The sequence below is a fragment of the Carassius auratus genome, chromosome 29 (assembly GCF_003368295.1).
Source record: "Carassius auratus strain Wakin chromosome 29, ASM336829v1, whole genome shotgun sequence".
In the NCBI taxonomy this organism is placed as follows: Eukaryota; Metazoa; Chordata; class Actinopteri; order Cypriniformes; family Cyprinidae; genus Carassius; species Carassius auratus.
The window spans coordinates 2,695,819-2,719,345 of NC_039271.1; the positions used below are offsets into that span (position 1 = coordinate 2,695,819).

The window sequence follows — 23,527 nt, forward strand, 5'->3', positions numbered from 1 at the left end:
GCATCATCAAAACTCTACTGTGGAACCTTGTTCAGCTGTCATCCAGTGCACACCCGCTTATGCAATACTGAAGACATTTAGCCAAACTTATCATATTTTGCCACTTTTCCAGACGTCAAGTGAAATGGAGCTTGTCCAATCCCCGAGCCAATCATAGACTCTGTTCTTATTTTAGCTTTTTACGCAGCGTTTCATCACACTTTATGCAAACTTCCATTTTCAAGGCGTTGACAACATCATTATATAGTACTTAGTAAATCATAAAAGATAATGAACATTTAAATGTGGGAAATATATTCAATATTAGTTTTAACTATTGCAGTGTACATTAACTTATGATCTGAGAAAGATGATATAACATGTCAGGGCAGTGTTTAGCACATGTTTCCGGGTCACATTATTCTGTCGAGCTGAGTTAATATATTATACTATATTATATTTTCATTTTAGATGTGCATTTTTTTAATTAGATTTCTATTTTCTCAAAATGTAATTAGTTTATTTTAATCCTAAAGTGTTTTTGAGACTTGTGTGTGTGTGTGTAGGGGTGTCGTACAGTGCGAGGAGAAGCTAACCATCAGTGCGTCCTGGGCTAAAGATGAAGACATCAGCCGCCTGCTGCAGTCTCTGCCCAACTGGGCCAGCATGACCCAACCCAGACAGCTCCGACAGAAGAGAGAAGAAGAAGAGGATTTCACACGGTGAGTGCACATGCTAATACACACACACATACATACAAATACACACTGTCCCCGATATGAGATCACCACACAGATTCATCACAGAGCACGCAGTATATACAAACACACTCGCACAACTCCTATCAACACACATTCAGGCAAGCTAACACACTCTCAGAGACACTGGGGGATATGTGCTGTGTAACACAGATCCACAGGTCTCTACGTCCTGTAAAGAGATCGATAAACACATTTACTGTATGTACTCAATCCGTTTTCAACGCCAGAAATTGCATTTGGGTTTTCTGCCCTTCGTCGGAAATGAAGGTTATTTTTAGACACTGACAAAGCAATTTGGTATTCTGCTTGTGTGCTGTGTTACAGAGGATGAAATCTGGCCGTTATAGCCTCAGCAGTCATCTGTGAACAAGAACAAATTCAACTGCAGGCAACCACACTATCTGCCGGAACATTCCAGCGTCCCAAACACACGCGCAATTCTGTTTTCAATTCACTTGCTCGCGCTATCTCTATTCCCTTTCTCCCTTTTCCTCTCAAGTGCACACTTGAATTAAAGAAGACACAAGTATGAGGAAAACGGTGATTGGACGAGAGGGAGAGAGGCCCTTCTTTTTAACAAAATTGGCCTCAAAATGTTCTCCCGTCGGTTTGGATGTGCCATGGCCTGCAATTGTACAATAAACAAATGAACTGTTTATGTGGGACCGAAAAATCCAATCTAACCGACCTGTTGAAGCTAAGCACAGTCAGCGAGCGGGAGGCTTTTATCATATAAACGACCCTGACAGTTTCATCAACTAAAGAGGGATTACGCCACATGTATGGCAATCCTATACAGAGCGATAAAAGCTTGTTAAAAAGTCTCCCATCAAATAGATGATTCATTTTATCTTAAGAATTTTCACAGAGCTCAGAAATGAGCCTTGTGGATTTCTTTCTCCCAGATTCATCACAGACCTGTAGAGGAGGAGGTCAACGAAAATGCTGACTTTATAGATTAAAGGAACGCTGGGTATCATGTCCAGTGCTGAGGCTGCACCAATAAAACACCGAGATATTGTTATTACACCCTCTAGCTTGGATGGTCCACATCTCTTTCACATCTCTAAATAATTATGCGAATGAGGATCACTTAAATAATAATGATAAAAAAGCAAAATGTGCAATGTATGTGCCAGTTAAAGGGAACATCCTTAAGTTTAGAAACACAGAAAATAAATTACTAATAATTGGGAATACATTATGGGATATTGGGATATACATTAACAAACAAAAACAAAATTAAAAACGTATAATAAATAATCAAAAACACATGCAACACCCACACACACACAAACTCTCTTAAAGACTAATGTGTGAAGAGAATGCATTAAAATGGTATTTGAAAAAAAATATTTCCAAGTACTGTCCACTTTTCCTTTTTTTTTTTTTTTTACAAGTTTAATTTAAAGGAACAATGTGTAATATGATCACACACAAAAAAAAATGATCATATTACACATTGTTTATATATATATATATATATATATATATATATATATATATATATATATATATATATATATATATATATATATATAAATATATATATAAATATATATAAATTATTTACACTCTTTAGGGAGGGACAGTACTAATAGATTATCTATTGCTGCTCATTATTATTATCATTATTATAAGTATTTTTGCTTTGAAAGTATCTTTATAAAATTGCACACCTTTACAGATCTTTTCACTTCTAAGCACTGGTTGAATTAATGTCCACCACCGACAATTCGGTTGTGTTGAGCTGTCTGTAATGACTCCATGACCACCTTCAGCAAGCAATATGGAATAACGACTGAAAAGAAGTCTGTTTTTGTTTTAAGCTGGAAATGTTCACTTGTTTCTCCACCTGTCTCTCACAGGGCAGCGTTTGCCAAGGAGTCTGAGGTGTTGACGGGGAATCTGGGTGATAAGCTGATTCCTCAGAATGAGATTCTGAGGGACGTCAGTGATCTGAAGGCACTGGCTAACCTGCAGGAGAGCATGGAGTGGCTCGCCACCCGCCTCAGGGGCTTCTTCAGCAACCTACCCCTTAGCTCCAGTGAGTGTGTGTGTGTGTGTGTGTGTGTTTGGCTAGAGGTTTGTTCAGCTGTAAAAGTGCATGTCACAATGTATTGTGAGTCAAAAAGTTTGCTCATTCTGTTTTTCTTTACAAATTATATTATCATAAAACTTTTTGTTAAGTGATAGGTTGAAATGGAAAATTAACTTGATTTTGAGTATCTGGTATTTGGTATGTGCACTTTTTAATAGTAATAATAATTTTAATAATGTATTTTTTATTTAATTTTTTAAAGTAGTAAGTGTTTTCCTTAATCCTTGAGCTGTTTGTGTGTTTCCAGTTACAGATTTATTAGTTTATTTTATTTGTAATTATTAAAAAAAAAAAATCATTAATTGATTTATATTAAATTCATTACAATTTAATTCATTTAAGTAATAAGATTTTAAAATATTTATTTTAATATAAGTTTTAAGCAAAATATGAAATTGAAACAATATTTCTCATTAATTTTAAGTCACAACAGGGTTTTTTTGATGTTGTTTTGTTTTTTTAATCCCAATGTTTCCCAACTTTTGGACCTCATTGTGTGCCCATCTGTATTTTGCCAGTTCATCGTAACTGATAGAATATAGTTTATTAGTTCAAAAGAAGAATTATGTTTTTACATAAATTGTTACAGTGACTTGAGTTAAATTTAGAATGTTCGGTTTCTAAACTTCAATGAAACTTTAGCGCTGGATTTCTGACGTCAGCGCGGCCACTTTGGTGAAACTTCACACAATACCTTCAGAATTTCCTCCACCTTTTTCACTTCAATCTGTAAATAAGCTATTTTAAAACTACTGTTATTTCAGTTTTTTGGGTAAAGACTGCTTCAGAGCGACTCGCGTCCGGAGCAGATAAAAATTCAATAAGAGCGCGGTGGAGGACGTGCTGTAATTACCATTAGTTCTGTGCAGAAGCCGTAATGGAGTGTTTTATCATGGTGGGACAGCTTCAGCATTGTTCATTATTTAGTGTTTGCTGAGCTGATGGGACCGTCGCCGACGGAAACCCTTATCTCTGTACCCCCCTCAAATTGGATTTTATATTATGGAGCCAGTCAGGTATGAACAAGTCATTTTCTCCTGTCTTGTCTTGCAGACTAATACACGTTTGCCAGTGTAATGTGGGGGAGATTAAACAGCGTCTCTGTCTCACCACCAGAGACTGAGCTTTGAAGTGGATCAAGTGAAGAGAGTTCCTAGACAGTGAAAGAGAAAGAGCTCTGTTGCCCTTGTCTTTTTAAGAACGCAGGCCCACTGTCAGGAAGAGACATCCTTCATGCACTGTGACCACCCTTGTGTGGCGTTTTTGTGCGCTAGAAGTATTCCACAAAAACGTCTGGAATTTTTTCAGACTGTACCTGTCTCAATGAGTTTAATCCGTTTTATATTGCTCGACCTCCATCCCTTCAGTCTCTGCTAAAACAAACACTCGGACCCCTGCGATAAAGTGCATGTGTTAATCCTTCTCTTTAGCGTCATGGTGTTGAATCTTAATGTAATCTAAATTTGATTTGGCACTAGGATATGTTCTTCAGTCTAGGATCTGCTGTTTGCGTAGAAATCAATGGGCTTTGATTGGACATGAAGACATTGAGGGTTTGTCTCTCATTGCCCATCTGGGATCTTTTCGTAACACACAATCCTCCTCAAATTTATTTCTCTCCTCGTTTTCTCAAGACATCTTTAAAAAAAGTAAAAGCAAAAGCCACTATGGCTTTTTTACTAAAGAGAATGCATTACTCGCTGTTTAGAGCGAGCAGATTGGTGCTAGTGATTGGTGGCTTATGTCAGGAATGACAATGTGTCAGACTTTTCTTTTCTTGAAGGTAATAATGGCCAATCATTCCGATAACAGGCTTTTGCTCCAACATTTGAGATGTTATTTGCTTTTCTGAACAAATTATTTGTGCACATGACTTTGATCAAAGTACATTTATTCAGCATACTTACTGAATAAATGTACTTTGCTGAATAAAAATGTAACTTTTACTGAATAAAACATCCCATTTTACATCCCAAAATCCACACAAAATTATGCGGCTGGCAACAGTCAGATTTCAACTCTAACATCACTTCTCTCGTTCTGGCTTTAAAATTAAATAAAGCAAAATCAGGGGTCAAAACGGTCAATAGTATCAGGAGGAGCAGGAAGACCCAGCAGGGATGGTACAAGGAGAAAGAGACAGACTATTTGTAGAGAAATAAATGGGGAAAAAACAGCACTGCTCACTATTCTTTCTTCAAGTAAATACGAGCTATACTCGCATAACTAGAAAATATGGCAGCCGAGTGAACTTAAGTTTCCTTAGAGGTGTTTTAGCCACAGGTGGAGTTTTATCTCAAGAGTTGTTCTCTGACCATTGCCCTTCTGCCTTCGAACAAATCCTTTTACCACCTTATACCCACATAGGCTAGACAGACAAAACACAAAAAAACTCTTGAAAATTGTTGTCGAAACAACCCTCTTCCTTTCACATGCTTCAAAATCCATCTTCCCATAGCTCTCGGAAAATTCAACTCTCTCGTATCACAGAAACAGACGCGGAGCTTTGAGCATTTATAGCCTTTAGTGCCAAAGAAAGAGCGAGTCTTGGGTCAAGTGATCTCTTCGTTTTGGAGTTTTTCTTAAAGTACCTTTATCGCCAACAGTAAAGGTCTGCTTTCCATTTATTAGCATAATGTGTGTGGATACACACAGACACACGTTAATTTCTGGAATAGGTTTAACTGAAGACACCCACTCGTTTTTCCGTTCTTTCTCCCTCCTCTCAAGTCCTGTCCTGAAGGCTTAGCTGACAAGTTGTAGTGCTGACACAGTGAGGTCAAAGGTCGCCAGCAGACAGAGCTTGTCTCTCCCAATGCAGATGTCACCGCTGTTACTGCAGCCAAATAATTAATGCTCTCAGCCAATCACATGCATCATTCATGAAGCTTCTGTCTCTCTTACTATCTCTCTGTCTCCCTCTCCCTCCTCTGCCGCAGAGGTCAGATATCTTGTTTATTAGAGCGCTGTGTTTAACAGCCGGTGGGAGGTGTGCGGCAAAATGATGCCGTTTTTCAACAGCAGTTTTTGGGCAGAGCTGCTGAGCTTAAATTTCACCCTGACAGCCAGTGGGACGTACCGTGAAGAAGGGCATCAGCAAATGATTGATCTCCACACTCTCGTTCTCTCTGTGTCTTCATGAGTGCCACCCTCTTACAGATGGCATTGAACAGACGCTTAGGCGAGATAGGATTTGAAAATAATTGGACGAGCCCAACACACGGGAACACATCTACGCAAGCGCACAGCCTCTGATAAAAGAAATTTAAAAGCCTATAAGTTAAAGGAAGACAGAAGACGACGTTCAGTAAGTCTGTTTGCAGCTAAATGAACGGCCTCATGGGGTGCATTCTTGATCATGCCATCGTGGCAGGACGAGCTCGGAGGCGATGGACAGCAGGCTCCACCTCTCTCTTGCACCCCCAGTGGGAAGTCTGGGGCAGGGGGTCCTGGCACACACAGAGTTTCAACTGAGCAGCTATGCTTTGCCACATGCCGCTGCACTCACTCGTTTACTGACAAGTTGGCATGTGTATACATGAGCACTAATGTGGCAACAAACACACAACTTGACAACCAGCTCTGCACGTGTATGGAATTCACACTAACTGCATAATCCAAACATGCAGGTTAACTGGCGTGCCGCATTGACTCCCTTTGCATTTGGAGTACACTCCGGATGTCTGGATCATGCTGTTTATGAAAAGCTAAGTTCCAGATTTCACTAAAACGATGAACTTGCTTAAATAAACAGCATTTTTCGGTTGCACCCAACTGGTTGAACAGTTTTACTTTGGCTGGCTGTGCAAAAGTGAGAGCTGTGAAGTAGTTTGTATTAGCTTTGTTTAAAAATCGTTTAGAATATTATTAAATATAATTAAAGTCGAATTAAAGTCAATCTTAATAGTACTTAATAGTACTTAAAAGATACATAATATTTAATGTACTATATATTTTAGAAAGTAGAATGTTATTTTAATTTTATAATTCAGTATATTACGTACTATAATACAAATAAATACTTTTTTCAGTATTAACCTGTTTCGCCTGATAGTTGTCTGATATTATTTGGATATATATATATATATATATATATATATATATATAGATAGATAGATAGATAGATAGATAGATAGATAGATAGTTATGGAAATTATAGTAATTTAGAATATATTAGTGTAGTAATAGTAGGTTATTTGACCTGCAGGCTATATTTCTAGTCTTTTGAAGCCATTTGCTTTTTTTTTGTAAAGAACAGAAGTTTAAGTCATTTTCACTAGAGCTGTGCAAATAATCAAAAGACAGTTTAGATTTCGGCCTCCAAAGATTATGAAAATACAAGAATCAAGATAAAATTATTGTTCTGCCCCATTTCGTCCCCTTTCCATAAAACCCCAAACTTCACATGCAAATCAGTAAAATCATGTAACGTGACTTTCGCAAAATGGGACGTGCTTGATTTATTAATGATCATTATATTTATTTGTGTTTTAAAAGAGCGAAAGAGAACTTGTGCTGTTCCTCAGCTTTCTGTGCATGCGCTCCTACATGGAACAGAACACGGACAAGTTAACTTTTAATAAGAAAGAAATTAAGTTAAATTCTTACTGTAAAGACTATGCTGTTTTATTGGACATTTGACTATTCAATTTCTGTAATAACCTAAATACTTTAGACTTAAGAAACTTAAGCACTGTTTGTTTAATTTATATCTTTTCTCTGTTGTATTTGTCCTTTGATTTTTTTGATTTTTTTTTCGTATTAGAGTAATGTCTGTTTGATTATTTTTCAATCATTTTTAATCATGAGTTACCCTAGTATTTTTTCTGTGGTATTGCAAATTGTGAAATTTTGCAGGTATCTAAAGTGTAGATGTTATAACAACCTTTTGATCATGTGGCCAATCATAATCGTGTTAAAAAAATTGCGATTATGATTTTTGCCATAATGGAGCAGCCCTACTCATAAGCTTCATCGCCTCTGCCAATTCTGTTGAACCTTATTGTTGAATATATGCCTATTCAACATATTAAACCTTGATTATGAGACTCGCAAGAAGCAATGCCATTTGGTATAATTATCCTCAAACCAGACTCAGCTCATCTTAACACACAGTATCTCCATCTGCCTTCATTTTATGGAAAAGAGCAGTATTAACATTCTTCAAAAGCTCTTATTTTTTGTTCCATAGACTAAATAAGGTCATAAGGTTATATGAATATTAGTAAATGATGGTGAAATTGTACTTTTAAGCTGCAGTAGGTAACTTTTGTAAAAATGGTTCTATTGCCATTTGCAGTTACGGACCGCTCCCGGTAAAAAACAACCAATCAGAGCTGCGGTCCATAACTTTGTTTGTGTTCAAAATGTAGAAAAATTTATATAATAAGCGAATACACCATGAATCCATTTTCCAAACCGTGTTTTTAGCTTGTCCTGAATCACTAGGGTGCACCTATAATAAGTGTTTATATTCGGACTATTTTAGATTGCTTCGGGGATACCGCGGCGGAGTAACCCAGTACCTTTGTGATTCTTCATAGACATAAACAGAGAGAAGTAGTTCCGGCTACAATGTTCTTCCGCAAGACGCAAGCAATTCTGTTTATTAACCGCTAGAGCATCAAAAGTTACCTACCGCAGCTTTAAGGTAAACAAAAGTCTTTAAATATAATTTCTGGAAAAACATTATCACTGATTTGGTACTCCGTCTGAATTACCCTGCCAAATAGACCCATAATGGACTGTTTGCTTGTTACAAAGGCTTGACAGTTCTGTTATCTGTGGGACGTCACGTCAGGGGAGTTTTCTACGTTCTCTAGAATTACATATCAGTCCTTGGTGACCAAGTGTCTCTAATCTACCACCTAGTCATCACTGCTGTGTTTGCACTTCTTGTCTTCAAGCGTTTTTAATCATTCCATTCCAAACACACTCTTATCTCCCATAAACCTTTTTTCTAATAAGAGTTATAGACAGAAAGTAATTAACTACCAATGGAACTCACACATGCATGTGTTTCCACTCTTTTCATGTCTATTGATTGTGGTCTGCCTGTGTGTATGTGTGTGTGTGTCTATATATATATATATATATATATATATATATATATATATATAAATATATATATATTCCTGAACAAACACAAGGAACCCAGGACCACATGAGCAAACTGGCATCCATCAGCACAGCAAACATGTCCACACACACACATACTTCTCTACATACCATGAGATATGTGTGTGTGTGTGTGTGAATGTGACCTTCAGAAGTGCAGAGACATGCCGCAGAGAGTTACAGGAAGTCAGTCTCCATCCCTATCTCTCGTGCCTCATTGATCGCCTAGTGTCCTACTCACACGCACACACTTTTCCATTTGATAGTCATCCTGTGGCCATATGTGTACTGGCATCTCATTGACTACGCTGTAAAAAACAAATGAAGTTGTAAATAAAGATAATTGTAGTGCGTTAAATACTATTTTAGTCTTTCTACATACCGTACTTGCCATTTATTTGTAATTATTGGTGAAATGTAAATTCAACATCAAAGCTCTTCTGGTGGTCAGCTTGTCGATTTATGATTTTATGCTAGGTATTTAAGAATTATGCAAAACTACATGGCACACAAGAGAACACCACATCTTCATTTGCTTGTTGAATTTGTTTGCTTTACTTAATAGGAAGTCTGGAAAGCATTTCCACTTGGTGTTGGTGCAGTACATTGACTATAATGGTGTTTTTCTATTTTCTTTTGTTGTTTGTATGGCTCAGACTCTCTTTTATTTTCTTTTGTCTAGGTGTATCCCCAGGCTCAGATGCTCAGGCGATCAGCGAGAACGTCCGCAGTCGAGAGCAGATCCTCCAGACATTGACTGACCTCTCCAGATCCTTCCAGGACATCGCTGACCGCTGCCTTCTGGTGCTGCATCTTGAGGTCAGGTAGGTCTGACCACTTCATTTTTTACTTTAGGGGAAGTCTTGGCCTGACGGTTAGCGACTTGGACTCGCAATCGAAAGGTTGTGAGTTCGAGTCTCGGCCCGGCAGGAATTGTGGGTGGGGGGAGTGCATGTACAGTTCTCTCTCCACCCTCAATACCATAACTTAGGTGCCCTTGAGCAAGGCATTGAACCCCCAACTGCTCCCCGGGCGCTGCAGCATAAATGGCTGCCCACTGCTCCAGGTGTGTGTTCACAGTGTGTGTGTGTGTTCACTGCTCTGTGTGTGTGCACTTCGGATGGGTTAAATGCAGAGCAGAAATTCTGAGTATGGGTCACCATACTTGGCTGAATGTCACTTTCACTTCACTTCATCTCAATCTAAAGCAAGGACTCCATACACAAGTCTTAAGATATCTTCAGACAAACAACAACTTAAATGCTGCAGAATGCCAAGACTGATATATATATATATATATATATATATATATATACAGTCTTGTTCAAAATAATAGCAGTACAATGTGACTAACCAGAATAATCAAGGTTTTTAGTATATTTTTTATTGCTACGTGGCAAACAAGTTACCAGTAGGTTCAGTAGATTGTCAGAAAACAAACAAGACCCAGCATTCATGATATGCACGCTCTTAAGGCTGTGCAATTGGGCAATTAGTTGAATTAGTTGAAAGGGGTGTGTTCAAAAAAATAGCAGTGTGGCATTCAATCACTGAGGTCATCAATTTTGTGAAGAAACAGGTGTGAATCAGGTGGCCCCTATTTAAGGATGAAGCCAACACTTGTTGAACATGCATTTGAAAGCTGAGGAAAATGGGTCGTTCAAGACATTGTTCAGAAGAACAGCGTACTTTGATTAAAAAGTTGATTAGAGAGGGGAAAACCTATAAAGAGGTGCAAAAAATGATAGGCTGTTCAGCTAAAATGATCTCCAATGCCTTAAAATGGAGAGCAAAACCAGAGAGACGTGGAAGAAAACGGAAGACAACCATCAAAATGGATAGAAGAATAACCAGAATGGCAAAGGCTCAGCCAATGATCACCTCCAGGATGATCAAAGACAGTCTGGAGTTACCTGTAAGTACTGTGACAGTTAGAAGACGTCTGTGTGAAGCTAATCTATTTTCAAGAATCCCCTGCAAAGTCCCTCTGTTAAAAAAAAGGCATGTGCAGAAGAGGTTACAATTTGCCAAAGAACACATCAACTGGCCTAAAGAGAAATGGAGGAACATTTTGTGGACTGATGAGAGTAAAATTGTTCTTTTTGGGTCCAAGGGCCACAGGCAGTTTGTGAGACGACCCCCAAACTCTGAATTCAAGCCACAGTACACAGTGAAGACAGTGAAGCATGGAGGTGCAAGCATCATGATATGGGCATGTTTCTCCTACTATGGTGTTGGGCCTATTTATCTCATACCAGGGATCATGGATCAGTTTGCATATGTTAAAATACTTGAAGAGGTCATGTTGCCCTATGCTGAAGAGGACATGCCCTTGAAATGGTTGTTTCAACAAGACAATGACCCAAAACACACTAGTAAACGGGCAAAGTCTTGGTTCCAAACCCACAAAACTAATGTTATGGAGTGGCCAGCCCAATCTCCAGACCTTAATCCAATTGAGAACTTGTGGGGTGATATCAAAAATGCTGTTTCTGAAGCAAAACCAAGAAATGTGAATGAATTGTGGAATGTTGTTAAAGAATCATGGAGTGGAATAACAGCTGAGAGGTGCCACAAGTTGGTTGACTCCATGCCACACAGATGTCAAGCAGTTTAAAAAAACTGTGGTCATACAACTAAATATTAGTTTAGTGATTCACAGGATTGCTAAATCCCAGAAAAAAAAATGTTTGTACAAAATAGTTTTGAGTTTGTACAGTCAAAGGTAGACACTGCTATTTTTTTGAACACACCCCTTTCAACTAATTGCCCAATTGCACAGCCTTAAGAGCGTGCATATCATGAATGCTGGGTCTTGTTTGTTTTCTGACAATCTACTGAACCTACTGGTAACTTGTTTGCCACGTAGCAATAAAAAATATACTAAAAACCTTGATTATTCTGGTTAGTCACATTGTACTGCTATTATTTTGAACAAGACTGTATATATATATATATATATATATATATATATATATATATATATATATATATATATCCAACAGAACTAAATGAGTTGTATTTTTAGGTCTACCTAAGAGTGTCCGGCCCAAAAGAGCACCATTTGGTCATTTACTCTGTGTACCCTTCTCCACAGGCCCTCCCTCCCGCTTGCATGATTGTTCTCAGATATCATTTAGCTTATGTGACCTGTTTATGATTTGGAAACAATAACTTGTATCTCCCATGCTACGCGTTATTGACTTTTTCCATCAAGCAAATTTCCCTTGACAGTACTTGGGGTAAATTAAGCTATAAGAGAAGGTAAGAAGATGAAAATGCAGGCATTATGATTTGGTAGCGGATGGCTTCGCTTAAAGCTTTTCTAATGTCGAATGAGAAAGGGGAGGTTTATTGCAGGGCTGTTGGAGGCCATAATGGAAACCTGTCCATCTCACCTTCGCTCTCTTTCTGTCTCAAGAACGCTCTTACTCTGTGCACCTATACGCAGGTTTATTAGTCCATGAACACTTCACAGATTGTTCCCACAAACACACATGCACCTGCTCACAGGACATTCCATCATCCCAGTTCATTCAGCCTTTATAGGGTAAAGCGAGATATTCGCTACCAGCATCTGGCATTTCTCTGAGGACCAATGACAGTCTAAAGTGCCATTACCACTAATCGCATATGAACTCACACATTCAAACTGGTTTTCATTATTTCTTTCATTTAATAATAATTATTATGTGCAAATAATCTGAGGAATAATTTTCCAACAGAATTTTGAGGACATTCGTAGATGTTCTTAACGGATTTATTTTATTTTATTTTTTATTGATACATAATAAAATGTATTTATCTGTTATCATAGTATGTACAGTATGTGTAATGTATGTGTATATATGTATATTATATATTAATATTATATTCTATAAATTAACTATATATTAGTATAGTATGTACATGAATAAAATACAGAACATTTATAATTTATTATTATTATTATTATTATTATTATTATTATATAATGTGTGATTTATTTTAAGTTAATAATTTATATATATTTAATATATGAATCTATTTACTTCTGTTTCTTTCTTTATTATTTGTTACCTGCATACTGTAGGCCTTTGTCATAGAGGAACATTAATACAAAGTCCCTTTTAAAATAAAATAAAAAAATATGGATAAAATATATCAAATGTGAAAATAATTAGTTCACATGATCAAAGGCATCTTAATTGCAGTTTTCCAGGAATGTCTGATGAAAAGACTTTTTCATGTGCGAATTATTCATTTTGAGGTGAAATCCTGTGCGAGTTAAAACGTGTCATATCTCAAGCTTCGGGAAAGTTCTTATCCGTCTCATCTCGTAATTGTCATTCCGTGCCTGTCGTCTCTGCCCCATCAGGGTCCACTGTTTCCATTATCTGATTCCTCTGGCAAAACAAGGCAACTACGCCATCGTGGCTAATGCAGCCAGCATGGACTACGACCCCCTGGTGGTGAAGCTGAATAAAGACATCAGTGCCATAGAAGAAGTGATGGGAGCCGCCCTGCAGCAGCACAAGTTTCAGTACATCTTTGAGGGTGAGTGACCTCTTGCCTCAACAGGAAGCTGATGCCTGAAGCAGTATTTGTTTTCTGACTAGCTTCCTGTTCTCTGTGCAGGTCTGGGTCACCTGATCTCTTGTATTCTGATAAACGGGGCTCAGTACTTCAAGCGCATCAGTGAGTCCGGCATCAAGAAGATGTGCAGAAATATCTTCGTGCTCCAGCAGAACCTGACCAACATCACCATGTCACGTGAGGCTGATCTGGACTTCGCCAGGTAGAATACACAAATATTCTCACATTAGAATACACAAATATTTGCTAGCCTAAACAACTCCTCAACCAATCGGTGTTAAGAAAAACTTGTGTACTTGGGCTTGTTTAGGGTTCAGTAGGATGAGTTGGTTTCAGATACACAAAAACAATCTAGATAAAGTAGTCAACCATGGTAATCAACTAGTTAGTTGTCATTTAGTTTTACTAGTCTTAAAAAGTTAATCATCAAATAGACATAACTAAGTCAGTTACAAAAAGTTTTAGTTTGTTTCACTATAGTTATAATTTATTTATATTTATATTTAATGTTTGTGCTGCCAAAGTTAATATATTAACAAATATAATTTACGTAGCAGAACAAAATTTCTCTATTTATTTATTTAATATTTACTATTTAGTTTTATCGATCGCGTAGTCATTTTTTATGTCACAATGTTGAAAGATTTGCATAACGCCACCCAGATGTTCAAAGACAAAAAAGGCGTACCTTTTATTCTCGTCGTGGAGTCACTGTGTGTTTCGTTCTGAAAGCGAAGCTACTTTGCTTGGCCTTCTCCAAAGAGAAAGAATTTTTTTTTAAAAGAAAATATTTTTTACAACTAAAGTTGCTTTCTATGGGGTCCAAAAATAACTTACCATCACATAAATGCGAACAATTAATATATTATAAAGAAATATATCTTGATAAAATTTTAATAATTTTATTTTAGTTCGTTTTGGAGTCATTGAAATATTTACTTTTAATTTAAATAGTTATGCTTTTTTTGCATCCTTTTTCAGTTCATGAAAATGTTTTCTTTAGCGATAATAAAACTGCAAAAAAATATCTCTTAATAAATTTCCGCTCTTTCCAGCCAGCCTATAACTAACTGCCTATAACTAACTAACTAACTAATTAACTAACTATCATGTTTCTACATTTTTATGTGACGATCACTTTCAGGTCAGTTAAAATAATGTGCATTTTGCTGTACAAACATTGCAAATTAATACTTGGTGGATTTCTTGCATGATTATTACAGCACTGGCTTATTGACCACTCTCTCTCTCTCTCTCTCTCTCTCTCTCTCTCTCGGTCTCTCTCTCTCTCTCTCTCTTTTCATATATGATGTTGTGCGATGTATGGGTGGTACAGGTGGTGACTGGAATTCTAGTACATCATTTACTCTATCAAGGCTCCTCTGATTGACCCCTCCTACACACACATAGCAGAGAGAGCATCTCTCTGTAAACCCTTTATGAATACATTGGCATTATCCTCATAAACCACTTGGAAAACAAGATAATAAAGAAGCACAATAGCACTACTAGACTCTTGCAGCTGTACCCCTGTCATTTACATTCAGCTTTGAATGCGTGTTAACATCTGTGGGTTGAGGGATTCATTGAGAGAGATGGAAGCATATATGTGGATGCTATGAGATGGAGAAAGGCCCGTGAGGAAGAAGGGGAATTGTTGGCCACTCTCCCACCTGAATGCTTGCTGTGGGCGACGGGGCCAAGGACACAGTAATAACCATTGATTTGAGTTAAAGCTGAGCAGTGCAGTAGCCAAACCCAGCGGCGCTCCTCTCTTATGGCAGGCTTTGGTCACAGCGCCATCTAGTGATGAGAAAAATGGCATCGGGGTAGAAAGCACTTCAACGTGGAATGGAGTAGTTAGCACATTTATTCATTTAAGTAAGTACAATTAATGTCACTTGAGTGTGCAGGGCTACTGCCGGAGGTTTTGTTGTTTAAATCAGGAGTAAACAACTTTACTTGTAGTTTATTATTGAAATGACCTTGCGTGCGTGGTGTTGGTCCAGTTCCCAAGCAAAACCAGTGCTTTTACTCTTGCTACATGCTCACACTCATACACACACACACACACACACACCATCTGCTCACAGTCTTAGACTGAGCCAGGCCATGTCCCAGAGTCCTGCAGGGGCCTCAGTAATGTCTAATCAACGTCACCCAGACCTGGCAAGAGGCTGCTGGTTGTGAGCACATGTATGTGCATGTTTTTAACTCCAGTGTTTCTGTATATTAATTAAATGTGCAAAATGGATGGGATCGATCATAAGGACAAACTAGAGCCTCTTCATATTTCATCTGTATGATCCACATTTTGAATCAGTAGATGCATATGTTAAATACATATAAATTAAAAATGTATATATACAATTTGGAGTTTTCTCTTTTTTAAAACAAACAAACAAACTTTTTTTCATGAAGTACACATTCAATTGAACATAATTGACATTAATAATGTTTCGAAAGAAATGCTGTTCTTTTGAATTGTCTGTTCATTCAACTGACCGAACCGCAAAAGACTTGTGAATAAATGATTACAAAACAGCATTTCCAAAAACCAATCACTGTTGACTGGACATATGAACATTTGTCTGTAAATATGCACATAGTTTGTTACACAGACGGATGTTTGTGCTGCATGATATAAATAAAGTAATATAATTCACTGCTGTATATCAGCGTATTGCGTTTATAATTCAAGATTTTAGCAATTCAGTTAAAGTGACATTAGGTTACATTGTACTATTTCAGAAACAGAAATGATGTACATGAGAACTGCTTTACTTGGCAGTAAGTTCAATACAGTAACAGTTCATAGAATAAACGCAAGGACAACTTGACGTAATGAATATGATAATTAGCATATATAAAGTTGAATTGCTATATAAAGTTATAAGCATGTTTATTAAAAACATTTTTTTACATTCGTTTTATAGTAATAATTTTGGCCCTTTTGACGCTGACGCAGACCTTTGAATGTAAACTTTGAGGAAACTTTTGCAATAGACCATCTGATGTCTATTGTGTACAGAAATGCCAATAAGTAAAGGCTGAAATCATGGTTGATTGAATTTACATGACCTGCTTTAGAATTTAGAATTTCTGCAATAGAATTTAATTTTCCATGCAGTTGTAGTATTTTTTTTTAAATATATATATATAACCTATCTTGGATAAACCCATCCCCAGGCACCACAAAACACTGGAAGTTCTCAAAAAGTCCTGTCGTTTATCGCATTGGACAGTGTCTAATGTCAGTAGGACATGGCAAATGATGATCATGTTCGCTCTCTCCTCCAGTGTCAAATCTAAACCATGCTCTCTCATTCAGTAAGGAAAGGGGGATTTGTTCGGAATTCACACTTCAGAGACTGTCTGACTGACATGCAAGGGTCAGAGGTCAAGCTGTTGGAAAAGTCCCTGTCTTGTGAGGACATTTGTAAAGGCTTCTTTAAAAATGACATTTATTCATTGGTCAGGGTGATGTGGCCTGGACTGTTTACACTGCGGCTGCTCTGAGCTCTCGATAACCACAAAACAAACCGCCAGCTGCACTTGACGGCACGTTAGTCTTTCTGCTTAATCGTATGTGAGTAACATGCAGCTTTTCTCCATATCTGTTTATTGTGTTTATCTGGATTTATTGTTCTGCATTTTCACATCTGTTCACAGTTATGGGATGTTCTTTACTTTGCTGTTATTCCAGGAAATATTTCACTTTTTCACATTTTATTTTATCTTATTATTTTACACATTTTAAATCTTTTTGACTAACTGCTGTTGGGCTGTATAATGGTTCATTTAATTGAAAGCTGTAGAATATTGTGCAGCTCTACAGTGACAGTCTACGAACCATTTATGAGGTGTTATCTAATATGTAGACCAGGGTCAGACTGCCTCATCTCAAAGCCTCACCTCGCTTTAGAACAGAGCAGCTGACGAAAGAGCAGACTGTCTGCTAAATGTTCCCATTAACTGGAAAATCGGACCTGTCAAGCATGCAGGGGGGAATGTCCTGAAAGCCTGATATGCTCTTTTACACGGAAAGCATTGGCATTTGTTACTGTGGTGACAAGTATGTGTGTTCTGTTTGATGGAAAGGATCGTCTTGGGCATCTCGCCTGCTCTCTCTCTCTCTTAGCTGCTAACTAATGTGCTGCTGACATTGCGCTGACAGAAGCAGCCCTTAATGGCTTTAATATTGTACATGCTGGAAATTGGAGGAAATGACTTGTGCTGATTCAAGTTTTTTGTCCCTTAGCGCCAACATACATCTCCCAGAGTCCTTCGCTGCATGCATCATAAATTAGCTTAATGCCCTTGGTATGCACTACTGTACACACAGAAACAGTCTAATTAAAACTTAATGGCACTCAGAGAACACACACGCAGGTGCAAGTTCAATGTGTGAGAAGTTCCTGCTCTTTATTATCTTCTAATAGGAAAGAGGATTGGGAGAGGAGAGGAGAGGAAAGGGGGTGGTCTTAAAAGCCACGGAGAGTTAATCAGATTAGCAACTCGCCGCCGTTTCCCTAAATGCTTTTAAATGTGTGGGAAATGAAGTGTGGAGAATGTTATAGTTGGCACAACAATCAAACAAACAAATAGCCAGATGCCCTCTTTATGTTAACTTAAGACCCCAGGAAATTGCTTGCTGAGTCTATCTATCTATGTGTGTCTAAATATGTATATATACTGTGTATATATAGAGAGAGCGAGAGAGAAAGTCAGTTTTAATTTAATTATTATTTATGTTTGGGATATATAGTTTTTCTATAAATTTTTTATTAATTTTATCCTCATTTCACTTTTAGTTTTACTTATTTTCGTACATCAAGTTAAACTACAATGACAACCTTGACAACTTTTTTTCAAACAACGAGTTTGATTTTATATTTTATTTTAAAGGGGGGGTTACAATGGTGTTTTGTGTATTCAGGCTGGGGTTTTTTTTCGATCGTGGATCTAATGACGTAGACGATGGTGGAACTCCTTATATGAGCATTTCTCTCGGAAAAGCGCGCCTGCGCACACATTGGCCAGAGGAGATCGAGACCCTTCACATCAACGCGCTTCATCTGGAAATTGTCACCAGCGCTGCATAGGATTTGTCCGAGAATGTCTCCAAATAAGTGTGTTTTTGGATGTGAGGGAAAGTTTACCATGTTCAGCTTCCCAAAGAAGAGCGTTATGTGGATGCAGTTAGTTTTTCAAGGACAGCAACAGAGTGTAGCAAGTGCCTTTGTGTGTTCTCGTCATTTTAGTTCCGGCACGCCGAGAGAATCGGAAAGCTGTATTTTTCTTTTATAAATGTGATAAAACTAAAGACTTTTTGGATATATGAAGGATGCAGTACTACTCTTAGGTACTCAAGATTAAAATGAGATTAGGTGAAAAAATGTGTATGCTATCGGTTTAAACAGGTGAGTTTTGAATCTGTTGTGCTTGGAAAATAAAGCTGTTTTATGCCAAATGAAGTGTTATATATGAGATTGTTCTGTTTTGAGCTCTAATGAGCAGACAGCCCAGGTCTGGTGGATTAACGTCCTGGCACAGGAAGGGTTACTGGGACACTGTACTGTCAAGACTGTTATAAATGGCTGTGTTTTTTCACCGTCAGAGATAAATGGGGGTTAATGGCACTGCCCTCTCTCTGTCCTGCAGGTGCACTTGTGCTCACATTCACACTTTTTGGCAACCTTTTCAGCACTTTGGGTTGAATCTTTTTTTTTTTTCTGTGATCATTTGATTTTTCATGTTAGTGTTAATCTGCAGCATTAGAGCTCAGCATTTTAGAGCTGTAAGGGCAACACCATTATTTCCAAGTACTTTGAAAATCTTCTTCACCAAGAAGGTTTAGTAGAAGATAGCTGATATCTGAGATATTTGTCTTTCATCTAGCGCCCCATTTCCAGCAACTGGACTGATTGACATTTCTCTGGTGGTCTTCAAGAAATGGAGTAAAGTCTTGCTGAAGTTGTTTAAAACAGCATCCACTGTAAAATTGGCCTTATAACTTCTACTAGATCTTTAGTTTTCCTGAAGTAAATCTGAGCTGTGTTACAGTTTCTAGGATGTTGTTGCAAAGGCACTGCTATACAGCTGCTAAGGTGTTCTTGAGTGGTTTTAGCATCTTGCTCGTTTTTCTGGATGGTTGCTGGATGGATCTCCAAGGTTTCCCAGAAGTTGAATATCTCCAGAAGTTCATAACCTCAAGTCCTTGTGATGTCTGGCATGGCTTTATCATTTACATTTGCTCCATGAGGAAAGACTCAAATTTGTGTTTGCTCTGTACGGAGCACATATAAAGTGAGAGGTGGTGTTAAATGGGCTCTTGGGCTCATTTGGAGTGCAGCCAGAAGTCTCTGAGCACCTGGAGGAGTGTGTCAGCTTGATGGGGGAGTTAGAGAGAGTCCTGCTGTGTCTGAGTAATGCAGCATGAGAGAGAGATTCGAAGGAGTCGTCTGCTTTGATGGGGTCAACATGCGTTCAGCTCTCATCACCCCTGTTACAAATGTGCCTCTGCTGCTGAAATAAAAGTTGTAAGCTCTTTGTGTGTGTGTGTGTGTGTGTGTGTGTATGCATACTCATGTGTAAGTGGTCTTCCTGAACTATATGTCTAATGTTTAATGCATGTTGTTCCATTGCATTGGTCAACAGCATGTTTGGGCCAAAGAGTTCATGGAAAAATGGTCTGATGTTCTCAACAAGTTTTGTGAATCCATAGCTTCAAAAAAAGAAAACAGTAGGCCCAGTGTAAAAGAGTTTCAGCTCTTTTGACTACTTTCATTTCGTTGCATTATTTACATGCTTACATTCTTTTGTTCCAACATTTTGTTGATATCATTTGTGTTTATGAGAATTAACATTCTTAAAATATTTTGATGCATCAAATGTTTCTTTTTTTAATATTTTAAACCACTTTTTTACATAATTTACTCATTTGACATTATTTTGTATTGCAAACACCGTTAACGGTTTCGTTAAACTGTTTCAAATTATGAATGCAGTTGTTGAAATGGATTGAACATAAAAATTCAATCTTTATACCATATTCCATAATTTTCATGGAATAGTTTTAAATGAATTTGTATCGCTCCCACAGAGTTCTAGCTGTAAACATGTTTTAGCTGTACAATTTTTATATTAAAAAAAAACATGCTTGAATATATATATATATATATATATATATATATATATATATATATGTGTGTGTGTGTGTATATATATATATATATATATATATATATATATTCAAATGACAAAGATTTTAAATTCCTTTTTTATAGTGATTAATAACAATTATAAATATTTTTTATTAAAAAATTAAGTTTGATTAGATTTATTTAAAAAATGTATTTAATTATATATATGTAATAAATTAAATAAGCACAATATAAGCAACTTATATTTTATAATATTGTTTTTTTTATATGTTGCTTAAAACTTTTATTAATATTTAATTTTTAAGTAACATTTTTATAAACAAAATATGTTTTATAAAGTATTGATGCAAAATATGATTATCTTTTATCTATCTATCTATATATATATATATATATAGAGAGAGAGAGAGAGAGAGAGAGAGAGAGATTTACTGTATGTAAACTACTTAATATATTTAATTAAGTGTCAGGAATTATATTTATAATTGCCATTTAATGAAATAATAAACTTTTGCAATAGCAAGATATGTGTGGTGACTCAAGTTCTGCAACATTTTCACTACCTTGTTTCAGAAAGATGCTATGAAATAACACCAGCTCTCTCTCTGTGTGTTTCTCTGCAGGCAGTACTATGAGATGCTGTATAATACAGCAGATGAGCTGCTAAACCTGGTGGTGGATCAAGGGGTGCGTTACACAGAGCTGGAGTACATCAATGCTTTGAGTCTCCTCCACCGCAGCCAGACCGGCGTGGGAGACCTGACCGTGCAGAACATGCGGCTGCAGCGCCTCAAAGAGATCATATGCGAACAGGCCGCCATTAAACAGGCTACCAAGGATAAGAAGATCACTACAGTCTAGACATACTGTATCTACCAACACTCTGAAAGGGTCCACGTTACTGCAGTTCCTTAATGTCACATGCTTTGAGTCAAGTCACACTTTCAAGAAAACTTTATATAGTGGTTGTTTGATATGGGTTTCATTTCATTTTCTCGCTTTCCAGTATTTGTAAGATACATTTCTGACCACACACAGACATAGACTAATAAATGAATCCCTTGTATCATTTCTGGTTAAACCAGGCCACTCGTTTCAGAGCGAGAGGACGGATTCACTCACTGTAGCTTAGGGACGTTTTCGTCTCATTTTCTTACTTTATCAAATCTCTGCGCTCAATTATAGAATCTTCCTGTGTGCCCGGAGCTTGTTTCTGGAATAACAGATGCCAGATTAAAATGCCAGGATTTTTTATCAAGAAAAAAAAAAGAAGTGGCTTTGCCTATCACTTGTTGATTTGTTCGTTTTGCTCGAGAGGACATAGGAATCGCTAACCCCATACAGCATTTCTTAAATTTCTCCCTACTCATTGCAGGTATAATTGTCATGACATGGGTGCATAGTCATCACTATTAACAGTGGATTCCCTGGTTGTTTAAACAGGCAAAGAAATACGTTTCTAAGCCTTGATGTTGATCTATATTTAAATATCACTTCAAATGTCAGATTTCACTTTCACTGCCCTTTGACTGTGTCTGCTTTAATTTGAATCGGAACCTTTTATTCCTTGTTCAAACAGACACAAAACCCCACGGATCACTTATGGTCTGTTCTACGCTATTTTTAGTTCATTAATTATGAAGAATAGAGCAGGAGAGAAAGCCATTGATACAGAACACCGGCGTTAAGCTGGAAGCCACCCGAGCAATCCGTCAAAGTGACTCGACCTCTCGAATCAATAATTGCCACCAGGTTGCCACAGAGAGAAACACAGCGGTGATCTTTCATATTCTTCGCACATTAAAAGTGCGTCTGAATGTTGAAGATGTGTTAGAGCAATGGTTAGACATTATAAGTGTCATGTCTGCCTTATTTTATTATGCCTGTGATGCATCTAGTAAGGGGCCTTATTAAACCTGTACATGCTAGGATAGAAGTGTGTGGATTTGTGTTGAAGCCATTATCGGGGTCTGCAATGAAGCGACTGACTCAAGCCCTCCTGTTAGCATTATACTATAATTCAACTATAATTCATTTAGACAGTACTGCAACAGAATCTGATGTTCTTTGCACAAGATATGTTAGTGCAACACTATTTCATGCCTTTGTTTTTGTGTATTTTAGTATGTATTTTGTGTGTGGGTTTTAATACATTTGAGGTCTTCGTGTACATGCTTTTGAAATCTCAGTCAACTGCTGTAAAGTCCTTCTTCCCGAAGAGCCTCTCACAGCCCTAGACTACTGGATTCAAAGTGGATTTTGCCTATTGTAATGACAAAATGAAAATAAATGAATATAACAGAAACGAGCTTTGGAACTTGTTTGTACTATCAATCCAATTTGTATTGGCTTGCCTGAAGAGATCATCTGTATTTTTCACAAGTGAATTTCATTTAACTTTAGAACTTTATTCATGTTTCACTTGATGAATGTGCTGTCAACAATACAGGGAAAACATCTTAGAACACATACTATATAATAGATTATTTTTGAAGAATACATAATATCATGTAGTCATTTAATACTTTGATGTAATATAATTTTTACATTATATAAAATGTATGTGTGTGTGTGCAGGTATTCCCTTTGTTATGAGGACCAAATGTGCCCACAAGTATATTAATACCAATAAATTCTGACCTTGTGAAGAGATTTTTTGGTCCCTATTAAGAGACAAGCATATAAATCATACAGAATGAATAGTTCTGAAAATCTAAAAATGCAGAAGGGGAGGGGTTAGGGTTAGAGTGAGGGAAGGGGGATAGAAAATACAGTGTGTACATTAGAAAAACCATCACGCCTATGGATTGTCCCCTTAAAGACAGGTG

The 23,527-nt window shown here is 37.2% G+C and overlaps 1 protein-coding gene across 1 annotated transcript in view; it reads left to right on the forward strand.

The window, feature by feature from the left end:
- The window catches only part of LOC113047846 (exocyst complex component 4-like), a 106,075-nt gene extending 82,919 nt beyond the window's left edge, over positions 1 to 23,156 (forward strand). Inside the window, exons 13-18 of the mRNA XM_026209174.1 lie at positions 546 to 701; positions 2,609 to 2,787; positions 9,641 to 9,782; positions 13,316 to 13,494; positions 13,576 to 13,735; positions 21,323 to 23,156. Coding sequence (XP_026064959.1) covers positions 546 to 701; positions 2,609 to 2,787; positions 9,641 to 9,782; positions 13,316 to 13,494; positions 13,576 to 13,735; positions 21,323 to 21,560 — 1,054 coding nt within the window. The 3' untranslated portion in view covers positions 21,561 to 23,156. The remainder of the gene's footprint in view (positions 1 to 545; positions 702 to 2,608; positions 2,788 to 9,640; positions 9,783 to 13,315; positions 13,495 to 13,575; positions 13,736 to 21,322) is intronic.
- Positions 23,157 to 23,527: the final 371 nt, after the last annotated feature.